A 23,646-nucleotide genomic window follows, 5' to 3' on the forward strand; every position below is an offset into this window, starting at 1 on the left:
GTCAGAGTAGTGTGTGACTGGGAAAGCAACTGGCAAATGCAGCCACCCTGGAGCGTCTAGTATCCCCTCACTCTGCTGGTCAGGATGGGAAAGCTTGGAGCTAAAGATTACTTATGGTCTAGAACATGGGAGAAATCAGTGGGTGACAGGGACAGGTACCAGATACACTGAAAAAGGAGGCGCTCAGGTTATGTTAAAATTAAAAACTGCTGGACATTTTGGGGCTACTAAAAAGTTGGCCAAGCAAAGAGAGGGATGATGGGCAGAGCTGAGATGGAAACTGGTGTTATGGCTGCCATCCGGCAGGGCGCTGAGCTATAGACAGGGCCAGCTCCAGGCACCAGCGCAGGAAGCAGGTGCTTGGGGTGGCCAATGAAAAGGGGCAGCACGTCCGGGTCTTCGGTGGCAATTCGGCGGCAGGTCCCTCAGTCCCTCTTGGGGAAGGACCGGCTGCTGAATTGCCACCGAAGAATGAAGCAGCATGGTAGAGTTGCCGCCAAAATGCCGCCGATCACAGCTTTTATTTTTTTTTCTTTGCCGCTTGGGGTGGCAAAAAAGCTGGAGCCAGCCCTGGCTATAGACAATAACAGACCTGGTTAAAGGCGATAGGTATTCTTCTAAGCACCTTCCTTTCAGGCCCTTACATGGAGGGAGCAATTAAATGTCCACTGTGTGGTAATATCTGGAAAACAATAAGCTACCATCCAAGGCACTGAGTCACATGGCGAAGCCAAAGAAAGCTAAGCTCTGTGGTTTGAACAGCTTCCCTTGGACTGATTGCAAATGCAGTGGCTGGGGGATTGATTGGTCGAAGCTGTGTATGTCTGTGAGGATGACGGAGAGGCAGAAAACCAGCAGACAGCAAAAGAAGCAGTCATGAGCATGGCCGTGGAAGGGAGCAGAGAGACAGAGCTCCTGGGGGCACAGGACTGCTGGAGAGTAGGGTTACCATACGTCCGGATTTTCCCGGACATGTCCGGCTTTTTGGGCTCCAAATCCCCGTCCGGGGGGAAATCCCAAAAAGCCAGACATGTCCGGGAAAATCGGGACATGGGGGCCGGCGGTGCCGGGCTGGGGGCTCGGGGCCGGCCGGGAGCTCGGGGGCCGGCGGCTCGGGGGCCGGCGGTCGGCCGGGCTGGGCCGGGCCGGGGGCTCGGAAGCCGGCAGTCGGCCGGGCCGGGGGCTCGGAAGCCGGCAGTTGGCCGGGCCGGGGGCTCGGGGGCTGGCAGTTGGCGGTGCTGGGCCGGGGGCTCGGGGGCCGGCGGGGCCGGGGGCTCGGGAGCCGGCGGTTGGCGGGGTCGGGGGCTCGGGAGCCGGTGGTCGGCGGGGCCGGGGGCTCGGGGGCTCGGGGCCGGCCGGGCCGGGGGCTCGGAAGCCGGCAGTCGGCCGGGCCGGGAGCTCGGGGGCCGGCGGTGCCGGGCCGGTGGCTTGGGGGCCGGCGGTCGGCTGGGCCGGGCCGGGCCAGGGGCTCGGAAGCCGGCAGTCGGCCGGGCCGGGCCGGGGGCTCGGAAGCCGGCAGTCGGCCGGGCCGGGCCGGGGGCTCGGAAGCCGGCAGTCGGCCGGGCCGGGGGCTCGGGGGCCGGCGGTGCTGGGCCGGGGGCTCGGGGGTCGGCGGGGCCGGGGGCTCGGGAGCCGGCGGTCGGCCGGGCCGGGGGCTCGGGAGCCGGCGGTCGGCCGGGCCGGGCCGGGGGCTCGGGAGCCGGCGGTCGGCCGGGCCGGGCCGGGGGCTCGGGAGCCGGCGGTGCTGGGCCGGGGGCTCGGGGGTCGGTGGGGCCGGGGGCTCGGGAGCCGGCGGTCGGCCGGGCCGGGGGCTCGGGAGCCGGCGGTCGGCCGGGCCGGGCCGGGGGCTCGGGAGCCGGGCCGGCGGGGCCTGGCCGGGGGTGCTCGGCCGGGGGCCCGGGGGCCGGCGGTGCTGGGCAGGCTGGGGGTGCTCGGCCGGGGACCGGCAGTGCTGGGCACGCTGACCCAGGCTGGAGACATGTGTGGGGGGGGGACCAGACTGGGCCGCGTCTCTTCCCCCCACCTTACCTACTTCAGGCTTCCCGCAAATCAAATATTCGCGGGAAGCAGGGGAGGGGGCGGAGTTGGGGTGGGGATTTTGGAGAAGGGGCGGAGTTGGGGGCGGGGGTGGGGGCGGGGCCCCGTGGAGTGTCCTCCTTTTGGAGGCTTAAAATATGGTAACCCTACTGGAGAGGCAGGCTTGGAAATTGTGAGCAAGGAAACTGCCTGCTGCTGTTTGTTTCTACTGTGTTTGGAGAAACCGGACTTTGTGTGCATTCTTTGTAAATAAACAGGACTGCATCAAAGAAATATCTGACTTGTGGCACCAATTTTTCCTCCTAATGGAAATAACCCGAATATTGGCTAACCACTTGAGCCAAAAGGGGTAGTGCTGGGAAACAGTGCCACCTAGTGGACAGAGCACTAGATGGTGACTTGGATTCTATTCTTGGCTGTGCCACTGGTCTGCTGGGTAACCTTGGGCAAGTTGCTTCCCCTCTCAGTGCCTCAGTCCCCCCATCTGTAAAAGGGGGGCAATGATACCAATGTCTCTTGTGAAGTGCTATGAGAGCAGCAGATGAAAAGTGCTAGATAAGGCCTAAGTATTATATTATAATTACCACCAGTGTGGGCTGCAATTGACGAGGCTTGCACATGGAGAGTTCTCTTGGTTTAAGGCCTCTGCATAGCTGTGACATGACGGGGAGGGATGCAAAGCTATTTGCAGACAAAAGATTCACTCCAGGTGAATGGTTTCCAGCACACGGAGCCTTATGCACCTAGCACAGGCTCAGAGACCCCATCTCTGACCCCCGGCTGGTGATGGTTTGCCAGTACTCCACAGCCTTGGACTCCAGACATGGGCACGTTGCTGTAAGTGTCCAATACACTCACGACTGGCCTGCCGGTGATTCACCATGGTGGCACCAGTGCCTGTCTTGCTTCCTTAGACATGGTGACCCAGACAGGTGCCTATTATTAATTATTATTAATAATAATAAATTCCCTGGCCCTCCAGGATGGATTCTGAACAGGTGGCCAAGAAGGCAGCTTTGCGACAGCCCAACACCTCTCACAGCAGTACCATCCCCAGCTCATGCCCCCACGGCCTTGGATTCCTTTGACTGGAATGGAACAGTATGCCCCCATCCCCCCCACAGCACCCTGCTCTCAGGGTTCTGTTGCCCAAGTCCTAGTGCACAGAGCAGCACGTACTTTCTGCTTCCTAAGAGATGTCCTTGGACACTAGACTAGGGTTAGCCTGGTGCAATCAAGTCATAAACAAAGGGTTTGATTCTGCTCTCACCTGTGCTGGTGCAACATCAACGGGATAGCGCTGCTGCCGAGCTGTGTATGGGAGAGCAGAATCCAGCCTGCAAGGGCAGGGGCATTCCTGAGCTTCACGAGCCTGGAAATGGTGGTTGGGCAACAACCACCCCCCACCCCCACGTGGGAGTACAAGTTCACAGAACAGGCAACTCTCCTGGCTTTGCCCTCCTCGCTTGACTAGCAGTTATCCCCCAGCCTCTGTATATTACCCTCCCTGGTCTATACACACCATAGCAGAGACTATCTGAATGTTATTTTCCCAGGATTAGAAACCAGCATATAAACATCTCTCATTAATGGCAGTTAGCACTGACTGATTGGCTTGACATACTGCAGAGGGATTTGTCTTATTTATATTGTTTGTTTAGTCTGCTCTCAGCAAGGTTAAGACCCTGAATATTCCCTACAGACACACGTGTAATGGTAAAGTTGATGTTTTGTTCATATATCTAAAGGTCTTTGGTCAGAGATAAGGCAGAAGTATGCTTGTAACAGGATGTGTATGTCATGGGTGGCTGTGCATTGGAATGGGAGTTTGCTGTGGAGTCGGTGAGCACGTGTGGATATCTGATGCATGGTAGGGAAGACACATGAGCTTAGGTCAGGATGGATGTTCATATGGCCTTAACTGGTGATCTCATGGAGTGTTATGGGTTGCATTAACTGGGAATGCACTTAGTGCTAAGCTGCCAATGTTTCTTATGTAGGAATTTTTGAAATGGCATGAGATGTATCAGCCCAGATTCTAACCAACCACTGTTGGCAGGATGCTTTTGTCAGGTCTTTATCAATGCTTTAAAAGAGAAACTGCCAGGTTAAAATTCTTATTTTGAAAAGCAAAACAGGAGCCCCGCTGAGATGATTCAAAGGGACACATTTTAAAACCTACCCCCCTTGTCACTTTTGACGCTGTTTGGTTAGGCTGTATTCCACTCAGCTCCAGTGATGAATAGAGTCAGTTTCATTTGATGTCTAGGTTTCCATGCACAAACCCAGGGCTGCAGAGGTTACAAGGGGGAGAGTTGAGTTCTCTTTTCAAATAGTTTCTATAGGAGTTTAAATCATTAGACCATTTGTCTTGTGAAAGGGTAATTTTTGTACAACACCTCACGGAGGGGTCAAATCTGACCTGATGGTACCTCTGGTGGGGACATTTCTGGTGATGCTTAGTGGGGCTAAGGAGTTTGACCCTAATAGGTCTTGCCTGAAATTCATTGCAGTGCAGAGGCGCCAATACAAAGTTTAGGCACAACTTACAGGGACAAGACTTAGGCCCCACTTAAGTTAGAGCTTTTAGAAAAACCTCCAATCTTGATTTCAAAATTGGCATTGATGGAAAATCCACCACCGTGATAAATTGCTCCAGTAATTAATTACTCTCACCTTTAAGAATTTAGGTCTTATTTCCAGTTTGAATTTGTCTAGTTTCAGCTTCCAGCCTTTGGTTCGTGTTAAACTTTTCTCTGCTAGATTGAAGAGCCCATTATTAAATATTTGTTCCTCAAATAACAAATTACAGACTGTAATCAAGTCACTTCTTAACCTTCTCTTTGTTAAGCTAAATAGAGTGAGCTCTTTATAACTAGAAGGCAGGTTTTCTAATCTTTTAATCAATATTGTGCCTCTTCTCTGACCCCTCTCCAATTTATCTACATCCTTCTTGAATTGTGGACACCAGAATTGGACACAGGGCCACAGCAATCGCACCAGTGCCGAATACAGAGGTAAAATAATCTCTCTGCTCCGACTCAAGGTTATGTATCCCAGCCTAACATTCGCTCTTTTGGTCAGCGTCACACTGGAAGCTCAAGTTCACCACAACCACCAAATCTTTTTCAGAGTCCCTGCTTCCCAGGGCAGTGTTCCTCGTTCTATAACTACGGCCTGCACTCTTCGTTCCTCAGTGTCTCCATTTACACGTAGCCAGATTAAAACGCATATTGTTTGATTGCGCTCAGTTTACCAAGCAATCGAGATCGCGCTGAATCAGTGACCTGCTGGCTCTTTGTTATTTACCACTCCCCCAATTTGTGTGTCATCTGCACACTTAATCATGATGGTTTTATGTTTTCTTACAAGTCATTGATAAAAATGTTGACTAGTGTAGGTCCAGGAATAGATTCCCATAGGACCCCACTGGAAACACACCTGCTCAATGACAATTCCCCCTTGACAATTATATTTTGAAACCTACCATCAGTTAGCCAATTTTTCATCAATTTAATTCATTTTATATCATTCTAATTTTTTAATTAAAATGTTGTGCAGTACCTAACTCTTGTGCTTTGCCTCAGAACTCCCTGTAGTGGATTGTTAACAAAAACATAATTGTTCTCCCTTCTTCCCCTTCAGTGTGGGCCACGTGCGCCTGTGTTTCGCAGGGAGATCACTGCCTCTGAATTCCAAGGGGACCTCTAAAACTCCTGCCAGGACATGTCCAAACCTGCAATATCCAGGAATAATCTGGGCCCAGGGCAAGACAAAGGGAGTCTTGATGAAAGGTTCAGCAGCAATTTCCTGCCTCAGAGCCGCGTAGCAGAGGCCTGTATAACAGGGCAGTACGTGCAGCACATCCCGTGCTCTACCTGACCATCAAAATCAGTGCTGGTGCCCCCGGGGCTAATAATGACCTCGTTTTACAGGGGAGGCTACCAGGGCCATATGCAGTTCCCCAGCTTTGCTTGGCCGGTTGCCGTTTGTTTGAAATTGTTGCGTCTGGCTTAGGAACAAGCGCAGTTAAAGGGCTTAGGGGGCTTCCCAAGCACTCAGGCCCAGATCTCCAAAGGGACTCAGGCCTTGCCATGCTGAGCATTACACCACCAACTCTTCGGTGCCTAGAAAAATCACAGGCACACCCCGGCGATCCCCAAAGCCTGAGTTAAGCAGGCTGGCTCTATACTCTCAGTGCGGGGAGGCAGGTGCCTTAAGGGGGATCCACAAAGCCAGCAAGCGAGGTGCAGAGCATCCTACACGAGCCAATGACAGGAGAGCATCCTGAGTCCTCCTCCCGCTCCCCCACCCCTAGCTAGAAGCCTAGGTCTGGGCCTGTTGCTGCTTAGCGAACAGCGCAAGTCAGGGGGCTTCTGAGCCGCAGACATTTGTTGCAGGAACAAGGCGGGGCTGGCCTCGCCCACACCACCCACATGGCCGTGGCAGAGGAAGGGGAGCCATGTTGTAACGTTTAGCGCACTCAGCGGGGCTGTGGGAGACCCAGGTTCTGCCTGTGGGGAGAAAGGATTTGAAGAGGGACTGCTCAGGAGCGTGCTCTCCTAGGCGCAGACTCCACGGGTGCTCCAGGGCTGGAGCACCCATGGGGAAGAAATGGTGGGTGCTGAGCACCCACCGGCAGCCCCCCATCAGCTTCCTCCCAGGCCCCATGGATCAGCACCTCCCACGATCAGCTATTTCACAGCATGCAGGCAGGAGGCTCTGGGGAGAGGGGGAAAAGCAGCGCACTCGAGGGAAGGGGTGAAGCAGGAGTGGGGCCTTGGGGGAAGGGTGCAGTGGGGGGCACAGCATGGGGCAGAACTGGGGATTGAGCACTCCTGGCACTTTGGAAAGTGGTGCCTGTGCATGCTCTAACCACGGAGCTACGGGGAGGGGCTCCCCGGTTTCACCTCTCGTGCCACTGAGGATAGATGATGCCAGCAGTGACTCTGGAGCCCAGTGGTGAGGGCACACCCACCAAGTGGGAGACCCTGTGCCCAGTCCCCTGCTCCCATCAATCAGCAGTGAGGCTAAGGTTTTGTCCTGAATATTTTTAGTAAAAGTCACCAACAGGTCACGGGCAAAACAGAAAAATTCACAGAAGCTGTGACAAGAGCGGGTTCGGGCCCTGGTGAAAAAATTTTTCGGGCCCCCCAGCAAGGGCGGACCAACTAAACAGGGCCGACGAGGGGGGAGGGGAGCTGGGCCCCCTTCCGGACCCGGTAATTTGTACCAGCTTTCCCCCCACTCTCATCGGCTCTGGCCGTGACCTGTTGGTGACTTTTACTAAAAATATCCCTGACAAAATGGGGATCTGCGGATCCCCACATTGCCAGAAGGGGGGCAGCTGCACAGGGCCTAGGAGCCACCTGCAGCAGCTGGGGGCTGTGGGTCCCCCTGCCACCTGTAGCTCCAGGGGTCCCCCGCTGCCCATGGGGGCCAGGAGCTGTGGGATGCCACCATCAGGAGCTCTGGGGGCCCACGGTGGCAGGGAAGATCAGGGGTGGCCTGCGAGCTTGCCAGGGGCTTGGGGGTTGCTCCCCCCCACTGCCCAGGAGCTCAGGGGTTCCCCCGCCACCAGCAGCTGGGAGCTGTGGGGTACCCCACCACAGGCAGCGGTATATCCCGCAGCTCCCTACCGCTGAAGTCACAGAGGTTGCTAGAAGTCACGGATTCGTGACCTCCGTGACTTATGTTCTCCCCAGTAGAACAGCAGACTGACAGAGCCCATGTCAGACTAACCCCAGTGGTGCGAGCACTCTGCTGAGAGGTGGGAGACCCCTATTCATACCCTCTGCCCCCATCAGGCAGACTGGGGAATTGAGCTGGGTCTCCCACACCTCCACAGAGTGCTCAAACATTTGGGCTAGAAGTTATAAGGGCAGCAGCAGTTCCTCAACCAGATTTTGAACTGGATCCAAGCCAGTAGGGGCCAACCTCTGAGCATGCCTCAGGCTCCACCCATGCTTTGTGAATTGCTCTGGGATGTAGGTGGCAGGCGGGTGGGTGGACGCCTGGAGGGAAGCAGTAGGGCACAGGCCTAGAGGCAGAGCTTGGGTATGTGGGAACTCCAACCTTGCAACAACACAGGCACCAAGCAAGTTCAGATGTTTGTAGGGTGTAGTGGGGCTCATGTAGGGGCCAGCAGGCCTAGTGGGCAGGCTGCAGATGCAGCCCCAGTCCCCAAAGTTCTGGGGTGGCCTTATTAGGCAATCTGGGGATCTGGAGGCCAAGTTACAGTCCTTTTTCAGGTTCCCCCAATCAGACAAGGGGCAGAGGGTCGGGTAGGGGGATGTGACACTCTGTACCTCAGGGAAACACCCAGCACCCCCATATTCATCCTTGTAAAGTAATTGTGTGGTATCCAATGCAAAGTTTGTCTTGTTGGGTGTCTTTAGAAGGCTCATGATGCACTACAGTAATGTTATAGGTTGTAATTTCATATCTATAGTTATGATGCTGAAAATGTGTCCTCATGGCTTAAAATAAGCACAGACAAAATCTCTCCAAGAGCAGAGAAGCAGTTCACACCTCATCAGGGCAGGTATGAGACAAACCCAGCCCAGCCTCACAGGCACAAAGGATGCTGGCCTAGGCAGCAACAAAAGGATCTGTTAGAGACTGCGTGAGTTACCTCCCTTCCTTTGGTCAGTTTTGGATTGCAATGAGGTAATGCTCACCTGACTCTGAAGGTGTGTGTGGGGGGGAGGGCAAAGCCAAGAGGGAAGAAAGAACATGATAAAAGGGAGAGACGTTTGCCATTTTCTTCCTCTCTCTTCCATCTACAGACATCACCACCAAGTGACTGAAGTGCTGATCAAAGGGGAGAGCGTGGCTGAACCAGCCAGCCTGTGGTGAGAAGCATCTAAGTTTGTAAGGGTACTGAAAATGTTAGATCAACTTAGAATGCATTTTGCTTTTATTTCATTAACCAAATCTGACTTCTTGTGCTTTGACTTATAATCACTTAAAATCTACCTTTATAGTTAATAAAACCTGTTGGTTTATTCTACCTGAAGCAGTGTGTTTGGTTTGAAGCCTCAGAGACTCCCCTTGGGATATCGATTTTTTGTTAAATTGAAGAACTCATATAAGCTTGCAGCGTACAGAGGGCATAACCGGACCCTGCAAGACGGAGGTTCTTAGGGTTGTGTTTTGGACCAGAGATATTGGCTAGTGTCATTCGGTTGCACAATCCAAGCAGCTTACATGCTAGAGGCTGTGCGTGAACAGCCCAGGAGTGGGGGGTTCTCCCAGCAGAGCAGGGTAAGGCTGGCTTCCACAGTCAAGGATTGCAGATCACCAGTTGAGATAACATCATAATGTCAGTGGTGCGGCAAGCAGGGTGTATGTGCAGCTTGTTACTCCAAGTGAAGTTCACACTTTAAGCATTGATATTTGTGATTTTAAGTGAGTCTTAAGTGCAGTGGCTAAGAACAGCCAGGAGGAGGTCACAGTTTTGTTATTTTCTGTTTGCTTATTTCGGGAAAGGGAAGTAGGAACAGGAAAACGACTGAAAGCAGTGAAGCGATTGCAAAGTTGGAGCTTTTTAGGCTGCAGGTTGTAGAAAAGGTGAGAGAGAGCACCAGAGATTATTGCAACTGAAAGAACTGGAGATAAAAGAAAGAGCGAGAGAAAAAAAGAGAGCGAGAGAGAGAGTGCAAAAACACCAACTGGACCTGCTAGAGAAGCAGAACCAGAACCCCCCGACCCCAATGACTCCCATCACTCCAAAAAATCCATAAGTGGGAACATTTACGTCCTGCATACAGTGAGGACGATGATATTGCTGCATATCTGACTACCTTTGAAAGGCTGTGTATAATACATGAAATCCCTGATAAGAGTTCCTACCCTGACTGCGAAATTAACTGGTAACGCTCGAAATGTTTGCAATGGAATGCCTATTAAAGATGCTTTAGACCAGGGGTCAGCAACCTTTCAGAAGTGGTGTGCAGAGTCCTCATTTATTCACTCTAATTTAAGGTTTCGAGTGCCAGTAATACATTTTAACGTTTTTAGAAGGTCTCTTTCTATAAGTCTATAATACATAACTAAACTATTGTTGTATGTAAAGAAAATAAGATTTTTAAAATGTTTAAGACGCTTCATTTAAAATTAAATTAAAATGTAGAGCCCCCCAGACTGGTGGCCAGGACCCGGGCAGTGTGAGTGCCACTGAAAATCAGCTCGCGTGCCATAGGTTGCCTACCCCTGCTTTAGACTATTGTAAATCAGACTATTTAGACTATTGTAAATGTAAAGATACTGTTTAATTTTCACTGTAAACATTCAGGGAGAAGTCCTGGCTCTCTGAGATCAATGGCAACCCCCCACGGTTTCACTGGGGCCAGGATTTCCACCTTCACCAGATGCAGCTCAAGACTCCAGCGCTGAGACAATTCATGGATCCGAAGGGTGTGGAGGCTGGTGAATTCCCCATGCTCCAGGCTTGTCCCTCTCCTGTCAGAAGCTTCCCAGCAGAATGAACTTGCATCCTCCATGAAGTTTCAGACACAAGGAAACAGTGGAGCCCAGGCAGCTCCAGAGCTCTGGCCAGTGCAGGCTCTGCTCCCACAAGCCCAGCCAACGACTTGGGCTTCTCAGTCCTAGGAAAAGGGAGTGATGTCTGCTGCTGTCGGAGTAGAGCCAGGTCAATAGCCTTCATCAGCCCAGGTGACCGCATAGTCTGGATACTTGTCTTTCAGTATCTTTGTGGACACAGAGTGTTTTGCTCGACCAAAGCCCTGGAAGAGGAAAAAGGCAGCGCTGTGAACTGCGAAGGGCTCAGGAAGAGTCCTGGGGACAGAGCCCTGAGCACTAAGAGAAGCCGAGAGATGATCTGGGTATGGAAGAGGCCACCAGCGCTTTGCCTAAAACTCCCAAATGACCCCCATCTACACCTGGCAACAATCCACACTGAACACACTGCAGCTTGGCACCAGGTGCCCAGAACTGGAGCATCAAGGCAGGGCAGTCCTGGCCCAGCCTTGTCCCTGCTCCTAGAGGAGATTAGAGTTGGGAAGACTCTGGAGAGTGGTGACATCTTTGGGCCACACAAGGTACCTCTCTCTTACTGGGTTTATCTAGGGCAGGTCTGGGGCTCTAGAGTGTTTCTGGCAGAGGCAGTGAAGGGAGAAGGTGCAGAATAAGTCACAGGAGGGAGATTAAACTATTTCCCAGAGCTGGGTGGGACCCATACAGTTCTCTCTGCTCCAAGAACAAACAGTGTCATGTGGTCACTGCTCCTTGGCAACACCTACTGCTCTGTGCCCAGTGTGACGAGCAACAGTCTACGAATTTATTTCAATTCGGCTTCTTTCTTTGCCCGCTTGGCTTTTGCTCTCAAAATGGAAGCAGCCACAAGCACAAGCCTTAATTAGGTGGGTAGAGTTAAAGAAACACAATCCCCCAAGAGGAACACGGTCACACCAGCATAGATGTGCTTGTACTGGGATAGCTATTCCCATAGGGAAGGTGAATAAGCTATACAAGGATAAGGCACCTTTATACAGACATTTCTGCATTCATATCAGGGGGATTGTACTGCTTTAACTATACTAATGTAGTTAAAGCAATAAAGGGTGTACAAGCATAACTAGATCAGTAGAAAAGTTACACCCCTAACTGACACAGTTATACTGGTAGAAAAACGGTGTTTAGACCAGGCATTAGACTACAGCAGGTTAACAGGCAGCAGGTTTAAAAACCACACACACACACACACACTTCTTCTCACAAGGCTCAGACAACCTGTGGAACTTCTTGCCATGGGCTGTGTGTAGTGAAGGCCAAAAGTATAAGTGGGTTCCCAAAAGGAGATAAGTTCATGGAGGATCGGTCCATCAATGCCTGTTGGCCATGATAGTCAGGGATGCAACCCCACACTTTGGATGTTTGTTTTGGTCTTACAGCCCCAGCCTTCAGGAAGGGCTATTGGTTACCAGCCTAACTAATAAGTCAAAACCTTTACAGCTTCACTACCTTATACCCATTAGACAGTGGTAAGATGCCAGCTTCCATGTCAAAACTGCACGGGCTGGGAGGGCGGGGGGGGTTTCCAGGCTGGTGCTGTTGCTCAGACAGCAAAGATACCAGCATAGGTGAAAAGAACCCCTCTCCACCCACTCCCTTCAAGACTGGTTACAAGTTTCTCAATCAAACCAAGAGCACCCTCCCACGGTCCTTGTTTACCACAGAATATCCATAAACGTGGATCTTCTTCTCCTTGCTCTGGTGGGAGATCCTGCCCCCGCCCAAGCACTCGCAGTCGTAGCCTTGCTTCTCGATTTCTGCCGCAGTCTTGTCATAAATATCAGCTAGGGTGGGAGACATTGTAGGATGAATATAAACAAAAGTCTATTAAAGTTCCTTCCCTGGGGAAATTCTTGGTCCATGTGTAATATATGGAACATAGAATTCACATATGTGCTACCTACCCCACACATACACTTGTAGGTTAAAGACATGCTCCAACTCTACCCACGGTTAAAGGGACCCAGGATTGGTAGGAACCACAATCTGATGGCTCACCACTATGGGTCCCGTTTCATCTCCAGACCCAGTTACTATGGATCCAGATCTGGACAGACTGCTCCTAGGATTTCCAATAGTTGGAAAGAATCCCAGCCCATCAAACTCGAGATGAACTTTCTGCTCGGTTATCAACAACACCATTTGCAACTATTTGTATTCAGCCGCAGTGATGGGGGATCCCTCCATACACTAGGCAGGTACCGTTACAAGGCAAATCGTGATCCATTTGCTGCACTCAGATCTAAGTTTCAGAGTACACTTCAAAAGTTTTTTTTCTCTTAATTAATTGGCCTCTCAGAGTTGGTAAGACAACTCCCACCTGTTCATGCTCTCTGTACGTGTGTATATATATCTCCTCAATATATGTTTCACTCTATATGCATCCGAAGAAGTGGGCTGTAGCCCACGAAAGCTTATGCTCTAATAAATTTGTTAGTCTCTAAGGTGCCACAAGTCCTCCTGTTCTTCAGATCTAAGTGCGGCCCTTTGGGAACCCTCAGCATTGAGCTACATCCCTTGTGCACCTACGGGGGGCCCTGGGGCATCCACTGTCCCCGCGGAGGAGACCACGGCTCATGTCCCGCGCTTGGCACAGCACTGAACGCAGCCTCCCAGTGCAGGACCCAGGCCCTCGCCCCACGTTACAGATGGGAACCCAGCGGACAGGAGTGGCGGGAACAGGGCCAAGGGCAGCTCGAGGCGGAGCCAGGCGCGGAACCCAGGAGTCCTGGCTGACGGTGCCAGCTGCCCGCGCTGCGCTGAGCGCCAGTCACAACCCTAACCTGCCCCGGCACCACCCTGAGCGCCCCGGGGCCGGGGCCGGGCAACCGCCAAGCCGCAGCCAGGCTTGGCCAACCCCGCGGGCAGCCCCCAAGCAGGGCCCACCAGCTCCCTGACCGCCCCGCCCCGCCCCTCACCGTGGTACTCGGCCCAGGCGTGGCCCCGCACGATCTCCTTGGCGGGCCCCTGCCCCCCCGCCGGCCGCACGCGGATCAGCACGTACTTGAAGACGCCGTCGGGGTCGATGTCCACGCTAGAGATCCCGCTCAACTGCTCCGCCGCCATCTTGCCGGCCCCGCACCCAACCAGCGGCGTCGCCCTGCCTCCGCCCAATGACTACAAGGGGGCGGGGACGGCCCAGCGCCATGGCCAATCACGCTGCAGAGCCTTGAATCTCACCCAATTAGAGCAAAGGGCTCTTAAAGGGGACGCGAACAGGGTAATCCTTAAAGGTGAAGGCGGAGGGGTATGATTTTACCGACAGAAAATGCCGGTCGCTGGGCCGATTGGAAGGGGCCCGCCCACTTCCCGGTTTGCCAATACGGCCAATACGGCAAGGAGAGCGCGGGGAGCAGCCCCGCTCCTCGCCTGTCACCCAGCTCTGCCTGTCACCCGCCCCGCTCCCCGCCTGTCACCCAGCTCTGCCTGTCACCCGCCCCGCTCCCCGCCTGTCACCCAGCTCTGCCTGACACCCGCCCCGCTCCTCGCCTGTCACCCAGCGCTACCTGACACCCGCCCCGCTCCCCGCCTGTCACCCAGCTCTGCCTGTCACCCGCCCCGCTCCTCGCCTGTCACCCAGCGCTACCTGACACCCGCCCCGCTCCTCGCCTGTCACCCAGCTCTGCCTGTCACCCGCCCCGCTCCCCGCCTGTCACCCAGCGCTACCTGTCACCCGCCCCGCTCCCCGCCTGTCACCCAGCGCTACCTGTCACCCGCCCCGCTCCCCGCCTGTCACCCAGCGCTACCTGTCACCCGCCCCGCTCCCCGCCTGTCACCCAGCGCTACCTGACACCCGCCCCGCTCCTCGCCTGTCACCCAGCGCTACCTGACACCCGCCCCGCTCCTCGCCTGTCACCCAGCTCTGCCTGTCACCCGCCCCGCTCCCCGCCTGTCACCCAGCGCTACCTGTCACCCGCCCCGCTCCCCGCCTGTCACCCAGCGCTACCTGTCACCCGCCCCGCTCCCCGCCTGTCACCCAGCGCTACCTGTCACCCGCCCCGCTCCCCGCCTGTCACCCAGCGCTACCTGACACCCGCCCCGCTCCTCGCCTGTCACCCAGCGCTACCTGACACCCGCCCCGCTCCCCGCCTGTCACCCAGCGCTACCTGACACCCGCCCCGCTCCCCGCCTGTCACCCAGCGCTACCTGACACCCGCCCCGCTCCTCGCCTGTCACCCAGCTCTGCCTGACACCCGCCCCGCTCCCCGCCTGTCACCCAGCGGTACCTGACACCCGCCCCGCTCCCCGCCTGTCACCCAGCTCTGCCTGACACCCGCCCCGCTCCCCGCCTGTCACCCAGCTCTGCCTGTCACCCGCCCCGCTCCCCGCCTGTCACCCAGCGCTACCTGACACCCGCCCCGCTCCTCGCCTGTCACCCAGCGCTACCTGTCACCCGCCCCGCTCCCCGCCTGTCACCCACCGTGCCTGTCACCCAGCCCGCTCCCTCCCTGTCTCCCAGCTCTGCCTGACACCCACTCCGCTCCCTCTCTGTCACCCGCCCCGCTCCGCGCCTGTCCCCCCAGCGCTACCTGACACCCAGCCCGCTCCCCGCCTGTCACCCAGCTCTGCCTGACACCCGCCCCGCTGCCCACCTGTCACCCAGCTCTGCCTGTCACCCGCCCCGCTCCCCGCCTGTCCCCCAGCCCGCTCCCTCCCTGTCACCCACAGTGCCTGTCACCCAGCCCTGCGCCCAGCCTGACACTCACCCCACTCCCTGCCTGTCACCCAGCCCTGCCTGATACCCGCCCCGCTCCTCGCCTGTCACCCAGCGCTGCCTGTCCCCCAGCCCGCTCCCCGCCTGTCCCCCAGCGGTACCTGACACCCGCCCTGCTCCCCGCCTGTCACCCAGCCCGCCTGTCACCCAGCTCTGCCTGACACCCGCCCCGCTCCCCGCCTGTCCCCCAGCCCGCCTGTCCCCCAGCGCTACCTGACACCCGCCCCGCTCCCCGCCTGTCACCCAGCCCGCTCCCCGCCTGTCCCCCAGCTCTGCCTGTCACCCGCCCCGCTCCCCGCCTGTCCCCCAGCTCTGCCTGTCACCCGCCCCGCTCCCCGCCTGTCACCCACCGTGCCTGTCACCCAGCCCGCTCCCTCCCTGTCTCCCAGCTCTGCCTGACACCCACTCCGCTCCCTCTCTGTCACCCGCCCCGCTCCTCGCCTGTCACCCAGCTCTGCCTGACACCCGCCCCGCTCCCCGCCTGTCACCCAGCGCTACCTGACACCCGCCCCGCTCCCCGCCTGTCACCCAGCTCTGCCTGTCACCCGCCCCGCTCCCCGCCTGTCACCCAGCGCTACCTGTCACCCGCCCCGCTCCCCGCCTGTCACCCACCGTGCCTGTCACCCAGCCCGCTCCCTCCCTGTCTCCCAGCTCTGCCTGACACCCACTCCGCTCCCTCTCTGTCACCCGCCCCGCTCCTCGCCTGTCACCCAGCTCTGCCTATCACCTGCCCCGCTCCCCGCCTGTCACCCAGCGCTACCTGACACCCGCCCCGCTCCCCGCCTGTCACCCAGCGCTACCTGACACCCGCCCCGCTCCCCGCCTGTCACCCAGCTCTGCCTGTCACCCGCCCCGCTCCCCGCCTGTCACCCAGCGCTACCTGTCACCCGCCCCGCTCCCCGCCTGTCACCCACCGTGCCTGTCACCCAGCCCGCTCCCTCCCTGTCTCCCAGCTCTGCCTGACACCCACTCCGCTCCCTCTCTGTCACCCGCCCCGCTCCGCGCCTGTCCCCCCAGCGCTACCTGACACCCAGCCCGCTCCCCGCCTGTCACCCAGCCCGCCTGTCACCCAGCTCTGCCTGACACCCGCCCCGCTGCCCGCCTGTCACCCAGCTCTGCCTGTCACCCGCCCCGCTCCCCGCCTGTCCCCCAGCCCGCTCCCTCCCTGTCACCCACAGTGCCTGTCACCCAGCCCTGCGCCCAGCCTGACACTCACCCCACTCCCTGCCTGTCACCCAGCCCTGCCTGATACCCGCCCCGCTCCTCGCCTGTCACCCAGCGCTACCTGACACCCGCCCCGCTCCTCGCCTGTCCCCCAGCCCGCTCCCCGCCTGTCACCCAGCGCTGCCTGTCCCCCAGCCCGCTCCCCGCCTGTCCCCCAGCGCTACCTGACACCCGCCCCGCTCCCCGCCTGTCACCCAGCCCACCTGTCACCCAGCTCTGCCTGACACCCGCCCCGCTCCCCGCCTGTCCCCCAGCCCGCCTGTCCCCCAGCGCTACCTTACACCCGCCCCGCTCCCCGCCTGTCACCCAGCCCGCTCCCCGCCTGTCCCCCAGCTCTGCCTGTCACCCGCCCCGCTCCCCGCCTGTCCCCCAGCTCTGCCTGTCACCCGCCCCGCTCCCCGCCTGTCCCCCAGCCCTGCGCCCAGCCTGACACTCACCCCACTCCCTGCCTGTCCCCCAGCCCGCCTGTCCCCCAGCCCGCTCCCCGCCTGTCCCCCAGCGCTACCTGACACCCGCCCCGCTCCCTCTCTGTCACCCACCCCGCTCCTCGCCTGTCACCCAGCTCTGCCTGTCACCCAGCTCGCTCCCTCTCTGTCACCCACCGTGCCTGTCACCCGCCCCGCTCCCCACCTGTCCCCCAGCCCGCCTGTCACCCAGCCCACTCCCTCCCTGTCACCCACAGTGCCTGTCACCCAGCCCTGTGCCCAGCCTGACACTCACTCCACTCCCTGCCTGTTACCCAGCCCTGCCTGTCACCCAACCCGCTCCCCGCCTGTCACCCAGCCCTGCCTGACACCCGCCCCGCACCTCGCCTGTCCCCCAGCCCGCTCCCTCCCTGTCACCCACCCCGCCTGTCACCCAGCGCTGCCTGACACCCGCCCCGCTCCCCGCCTGTCACCCATCCTGCCTGTCACCCAGCCCACTCCCTCCCTGTCACCCACAGTGCCTGTCACCCAGCCCTGCGCCCAGCCTGACACTCACCCCACTCCCTGCCTGTCACCCAACCCGCTCCCCGCCTGTCACCCAGCCCTCCCTGTCACCCACCCCGCCTGTCACCCAGCGCTGCCTGACACCCGCCCCGCTCCCTGCCTGTCACCCAGCCCGCCTGTCACCCAACCCGCTCCCCGCCTGTCACCCAGCCCTGCCTGATACCCAACCCGCTCCCCGCCTGTCACCCAGCCCTGCCTGATACCCGCCCCGCTCCCCACCTGTCACCCACCATGCCTGTCACTCAGCCCGCTCCTCGCCTGTCCCCCAGCCCGCTCCCTCCCTGTCACCCACCGTGCCTGTCACCCAGCACTGCCTGACACCCGCCCCGCTCCCCGCCTTTCACCCACCCTGCCTGTCACCCAGCCCACTCCCTCCCTGTCACCCACAGTGCCTGTCACCCAGCCCTGCGCCCAGCCTGACACTCACCCCACTTCCTGCCTGTCACCCAACCCGCTCCCCGCCTGTCACCCAGCCCTGCCTGATAACCGCCCCGCTCCCCGCCTGTCACCCACCGTGCCTGTCACCCAGCACTGCCTGACACCCGCCCCGCTCCCCGCCTGTCACCCACCGTGCCTGTCACCCAGCCCTGCGCCCAGCCTGACACTCACCCCACTCCCTGCCTGTCACCCACCCCGCCTGTCACCCAGCCCTGCCTGATACCCGCCCCGCTCCCCGCCTGTCACCCAGCCCTGCCTGACACCCACTCCGCTCCCTGCCTGACACCCAGCCCTACCTGTCACCCAGCCCTGCGCCCGGCCTGACACTCACCCCGCTCCCTGCCTGCCACCCAGCCCCATGCCCTGCCTGCCACCCAGCCCCATGCCCTGCCTGCCACCCAGCCCTACGCCCTGCCTGCCACCCAGCCCCTCTCCCTGCCTGACACCCAGCCCCTCTCCCTGCCTGACACCCAGCCCTATGCCCTGCCTGACACCCAGCCCCTCTCCCTGACATGCAGCCCTGCCGCCTGGGAACTGCTGGTCGTGTTCTCCAGCAAGCTTAGCGGCTGCCTAGGGCCAGTGTCGTGAATCTTTATGTTTTTGCATTAATAACTGGGGCCTATAAAGCAAGTGCAACCAGTGTAATGCAACCTGCTTCTGGCTGGGGCCTCCTGCTGCTGTCGTTCAAAGAATTAACAACAATCACAGAATGAGAACGAGGGAGCAGCAGGTGGGTGTGTCACATGCCAGGATTAGCTCTTATCATTTTCGTGCCATGGGGGGGGGTCTTGACACTGGCGCCCCTCGCTGCCTCCTATTCACTCCCCGTGGCATAGAATGGTTTTGGGTCTTGGGGGCTGTGATACTTTGGTCTAATTTTGGTAGTTGGCAGGGGCATGCACAGGAATTTAAATTTGACCCCTTTTGGGGGGGGCACGGAAGCTCACTGCCCCCCCGGCCCCAGGAGAAGCTTGCTGCCCCGACTCCTCCCCTGGCCCTGGGAAGAATTTGCTTTCCCCCCTTCCCACCAGGTCCCGGCAGGAGATTGATCTTCTCTCCCTCCACCCTGCCGCAGCTCCAGCCCTGGCAGGAACTCGATCTTCCCTGCCTTCGCGGCCCCGGGTGGAAGTTCTGTGCCCCTCCCCCCGCGCACGCCTTTGGTAGTTGGGTTTAGTGTGCAGGTGCTGCGTGGTGTCTCTGGCCTGTGATCTACAGGTGAAACTGGATGATCTAGTGGCCCCTTCTGGCCTGAAGCACTATGATAATATGGGAGGCTTGGGACAGCCTGGGAGGGCGAAAGGGTGATCTCAGCCTGGCCCCTTCCTGTTCCCCAGAACAGAAGGTCTGCGCCTCTGCTCATCTGGGTAACACAAACCTATTCACGCACTGAGGATGAACATCTCTCCTCTGCAATGGCCAACACATGGTTTGTACATTGCTTAAGCCTTCAGAATAGAACTGACGATGAACCTCCCTACCGGGGCATTTTCTTGACAAGATCATGCTCTGGGGGGAGGGATAGCTCAGTGGTTTGAGCATTAGCCTGCTAAACCCAGCGTTGTGAGTTCAGCCCTTGAGGGGGCCACTTAGGGATCTGGGGCAAAATCAGTACTTAGTCCTGCTAGTGAAGGCAGGGGGCTGGACTTGATGACTTTCCAGGGTCCCTTCCAGCTCTATGAGATAGGTATATCTCCATAGTCACTGGCATCACCTATAAATGGGTAAGGATTTTGTGCTGTAGTGTACTGGCTTTTGGAGTCTGTATGGGGGATGCTGCCCTCTCGTGGCTGACTACCACTTCTGTCAGCTTTTGAAGTTGCCTCTCACACAAGTAGCAGAGGCTTAGATGTTTGGGGTGGATGGACCAGGGCTCTGATCCCTGCTCCCCAGGCATGTCGCTTATGTCTGCAGCACATCACTTTGTCACACTTACAAATGGTCACTCACCCATCACTCCTCCAATGTCCCAGAGGTTCTAACAGTTCCTTTTCTTTGCATCTCATTCCATGTAAGTGTTTTTTGGCCCCAGGCGGACTCTGTCTTCATGTTAGCAGGAAAGGTTTCCCCTGCCTCCCTCACAAGATCAGTACCTTCCTCACAAAACTATTGTTGCCCAGTCAAGTCAGTAAAGGCAGATAACAGTGCTGTACATTCAAGTTATACTTTATGGATAGTCAAAGGAAATAGGTCTCTCATAATAAGTTTACCTCAGAAACTTTGCTGTGGGACACTGGCAGGAATGATACAACGAAACATGAGAAAATACAGACCTAGTTCTGCTCTGCACAAGAGGAGATGTGATCCGACTCTTCAATATGATGCATAATTTTAAAAAAGGAAATAAATAGAACATGCATTTATCAAAGAATTCTGTCCCATTTAGGTAAAACCCTCCAGGGAGCCCAGCTGAGAAGATGCAGTTTCAGTCTTTTTATTTATTGTTTGTTAGATTAGGAGGCTGCAGCTATCAGGATCCACCATTACCTTGAAGTTGTGTAGTTGGAGGAGCTGTTTGGATCTCGGCCATGAAACATGGTTAAAGCATGGACAGGATCCCAGACAGTGCAAAGGAATGCAAAACCAGGACAAAGATGCTCCCAGTTTCCCCTGCTGCCACAAGAGGAGGAAGTCACAGCTCTGCAGGTGAAATGGGGGAGGGAACTTACGATGACTGGGATGGTGTAGAGGAGAAAAGCCCACCTGGCCTTATGATGAAAGGAAGTCCCACTGACCGCAGTGCTGCTGGGGAGGAACTCAGCTTAGCTGGCTGAGAGGCAGGAGTCCCTCACTTTTGCCCCAACTATTCAGCTTTTACAGAAGATGAACTCGCATCTACTCAGCTAATGGGCACTATCTAGCTGGTGCAGTGGGGCGGTAGCTGCCCACCACAGTGCTGTCATTGAGGGTGCTGCCTCCCAACGGTGGCATGGACACCCCTGGCTGACCCAAGCAGCCTGGCATAGGAACTGATGATTTCCATTCCAGTGCTAGTTAATAACTCAAGTGTTTTTGACTTGATCCCTTGATGCTGGGCAGGCCCAAAATCACTGCTCGTGACTCTGGCGCATTCACATTAGTGCATGGTCCTCACCAAGGAAATGAAGTTCCCTGGCCAACAGGCAAAATCCTAGACTGATGCGCTCAGAGTGGAGAAGGGCGTGAACCAAAACCAGGGATCAGCATGCGCAGCTGGATGTCTCTTTATAATGGGCATCACCTGAGCACCCTACCACCTGGGGAGGTTTCCATTCGGCTCTGCACGTGGAACCTCCATCTTTGAATCAGGGGCTTGGGTTGCCCTGTTATAGAGATAGGATGTTTGGATCCAGGGATGTAGTTCTGGTCCATCTGTCTAGATGGCAGCAGCACTCGGTGGTTCCCTGTGGTCAAGGACAGAACATTCCCATCATCCTCCATAGCAAGGTCATTTTCTCCCTCTGCTCCCCCTATTGTAAGGTCGGAGGCCTTTTCTGCAGCCACAGTAGGACGGTCGCAGCCATGAGCTAAGACGCAGAGAGTCACATCCTCACATTGCCTCCAAATTACATCAACACAATGTCATACGGGGCTGTGAAGAATGTGCTCCTGTCCTAACAGTGGCCACCATCACCAGATAACGAAACAGAACTTAAAATGTTTAAAGAAAATGTTGACAGCATTCTGCCTGGCAAGGAACCACTTCTCAACAGTTTCAGAGTAACAGCCGTGTTAGTCTGTATCCGCAAAAAGAAGAACAGGAGTACTTGTGGCACCTTAGAGACTAACAAATTTATTAGAGCATAAGCTTTCGTGGACTACAGCCCACTTCTTCGGATGCATAGAATGGAACATATATTGAGGAGATATATATACACACATACAGAGAGCATAAACAGGTGGGAGTTGTCTTACTAACTCTGAGAGGCCAATTAATTAAGAGAAAAAAAAAAAAAAAAAAAAAAAAAAAAAAAAAAAACTTTTGAAGTGATAATCAAGCTAGCCGAGTACAGACAGTGTGATAAGAAGTGTGAGAATACTTACAAGGGGAGATAGTCAACGTTTGTAATGGCTCAGCCATTCCCAGTCCTTATTCAAACCGGAGTTAATTGTGTCTAGTTTGCATATCAATTCTAGCTCTGCAGTCTCTCTTTGGAGTCTGTTTTTGAAGTTTTTCTGTTGTAATATAGCCACCCGCAGGTCTGTCACTGAATGACCAGACAGGTTAAAGTGTTCTCCCACTGGTTTTTGAGTATTTTGATTCCTGATGTCAGATTTGTGTCCATTAATTCTTTTGCGTAGAGACTGTCCGGTTTGGCCAATGTACATGGCAGAGGGGCATTGCTGGCACATGATGGCATAGATCACATTGGTAGATGTGCAGGTGAACGAGCCCCTGATGGTATGGCTGATGTGATTAGGTCCTATGATGATGTCACTTGAATAGATATGTGGACAGAGTTGGCATCGGGGTTTGTTACAAGGATAGGTTCCTGGGTTAGTGGTTTTGTTCAGTGATGTGTGGTTGCTGGTGAGTATTTGCTTTAGGTTGGGGGGTTGTCTGTAAGCGAGGACAGGTCTGTCTCCCAAGATCTGTGAGAGTAAAGGATCATCTTTCAGGATAGGTTGTAGATCTCTGATGATGCGCTGGAGAGGTTTTAGTTGGGGGCTGAAGGTGACAGCTAGTGGTGTTCTGTTATTTTCTTTGTTGGGCCTGTCTTGTAGGAGGTGACTTCTGGGTACTCGTCTGGCTCTGTCAATCTGTTTTTTCACTTCAGCAGGTGGGTATTGTAGTTTTAAGAATGCTTGATAGAGATCTTGTAGGTGCTTGTCTCTATCCGAGGGATTGGAGCAAATGCGGTTATATCTTAGAGCTTGGCTGTAGACAATGGATCGTGTGGTGTGTCCTGGATGGAAGCTGGAGGCATGTAGGTAAGTGTAGCGGTCAGTAGGTTTCCGGTATAGGGTGGTATTGATGTGACCATCGCTTATTAGCACAGTAGTGTCCAGGAAATGGACCGCTTGTGTGGATTGATCTAGGCTGAGGTTGATGGTGGGATGGAAATTATTGAAATCATGGTGAAATTCCTCAAGGGCTTCTTTTCCATGGGTCCAGATGATGAAGATGTCATCAATGTAGCGCAAGTAGAGTAGGGGCGTTAGGGGACGAGAGCTAAGGAAGCGTTGTTCTAAGTCAGCCATAAAAATGTTGGCATATTGTGGGGCCATGCGGGTACCCATAGCAGTGCCGCTGACTTGAAGGTATATATTGTCCCCAAATGTGAAATAGTTGTGGGTGAGGACAAAATCACAAAGTTCAGCCACCAGGTTAGCTGTGACATTATCAGGGATACTGTTCCTGATAGCTTGTAGTCCATCTTTGTGTGGAATATTGGTGTAGAGGGCTTCTACGTCCATAGTGGCCAGGATGGTGTTTTCTGGAAGATCACCGATGGATTGTAGTTTCCTCAGGAAGTCAGTGGTGTCTCGAAGATAGCTGGGAGTGCTGGTAGCGTAGGGTCTTAGGACAGAGTCTACATAACCAGACAAGCCTGATGTTAGGGTGCCAATGCCTGAGATGATGGGGCGTCCAGGATATCCAGGTTTATGGATCTTGGGTAGCAAATAGAATACCCCTGGTCGGGGTTCTAGGCATGTGTCTGTACGGATTTGTTCCTGTGCTTTGTCAGGGAGTTTTTTTAGCAGATGGTGTAGTTTCTTTAGGTAATCTTC

General features: G+C 55.9%; 2 protein-coding genes across 4 annotated transcripts in view; both read right to left on the reverse strand.

The window, feature by feature from the left end:
• Nucleotides 1–10,288: 10,288 nt before the first annotated feature.
• PHPT1 (phosphohistidine phosphatase 1) lies at nucleotides 10,289–13,672 on the reverse strand. Its single transcript, XM_054007624.1, has 3 exons — nucleotides 13,491–13,672; nucleotides 12,232–12,356; nucleotides 10,289–10,784 (listed from the first exon to the last, which is right to left on the reverse strand). The coding sequence occupies exons 1-3, from the start codon at nucleotides 13,636–13,638 to the stop codon at nucleotides 10,692–10,694; spliced, it is 366 nt and encodes a 121-aa protein (XP_053863599.1). The 5' UTR covers nucleotides 13,639–13,672; the 3' UTR covers nucleotides 10,289–10,691.
• AJM1 (apical junction component 1 homolog) overlaps nucleotides 12,276–23,646 on the reverse strand; it is a 49,349-nt gene continuing 37,978 nt past the window's right edge. For 2 of the 3 annotated variants that reach the window (XM_054007621.1, XM_054007620.1), the window contains one exon: nucleotides 12,276–12,356. The gene's annotated coding sequence lies outside the window, so the exon portion shown is untranslated. Of the gene's footprint in view, nucleotides 12,357–20,084; nucleotides 21,318–23,646 lie in introns of those variants that run through there. The other variant, XM_054007622.1, reaches the window with a different exon arrangement.

The sequence above is a fragment of the Malaclemys terrapin genome, chromosome 17 (genome assembly GCF_027887155.1).
Source record: "Malaclemys terrapin pileata isolate rMalTer1 chromosome 17, rMalTer1.hap1, whole genome shotgun sequence".
In the NCBI taxonomy this organism is placed as follows: Eukaryota; Metazoa; Chordata; order Testudines; family Emydidae; genus Malaclemys; species Malaclemys terrapin.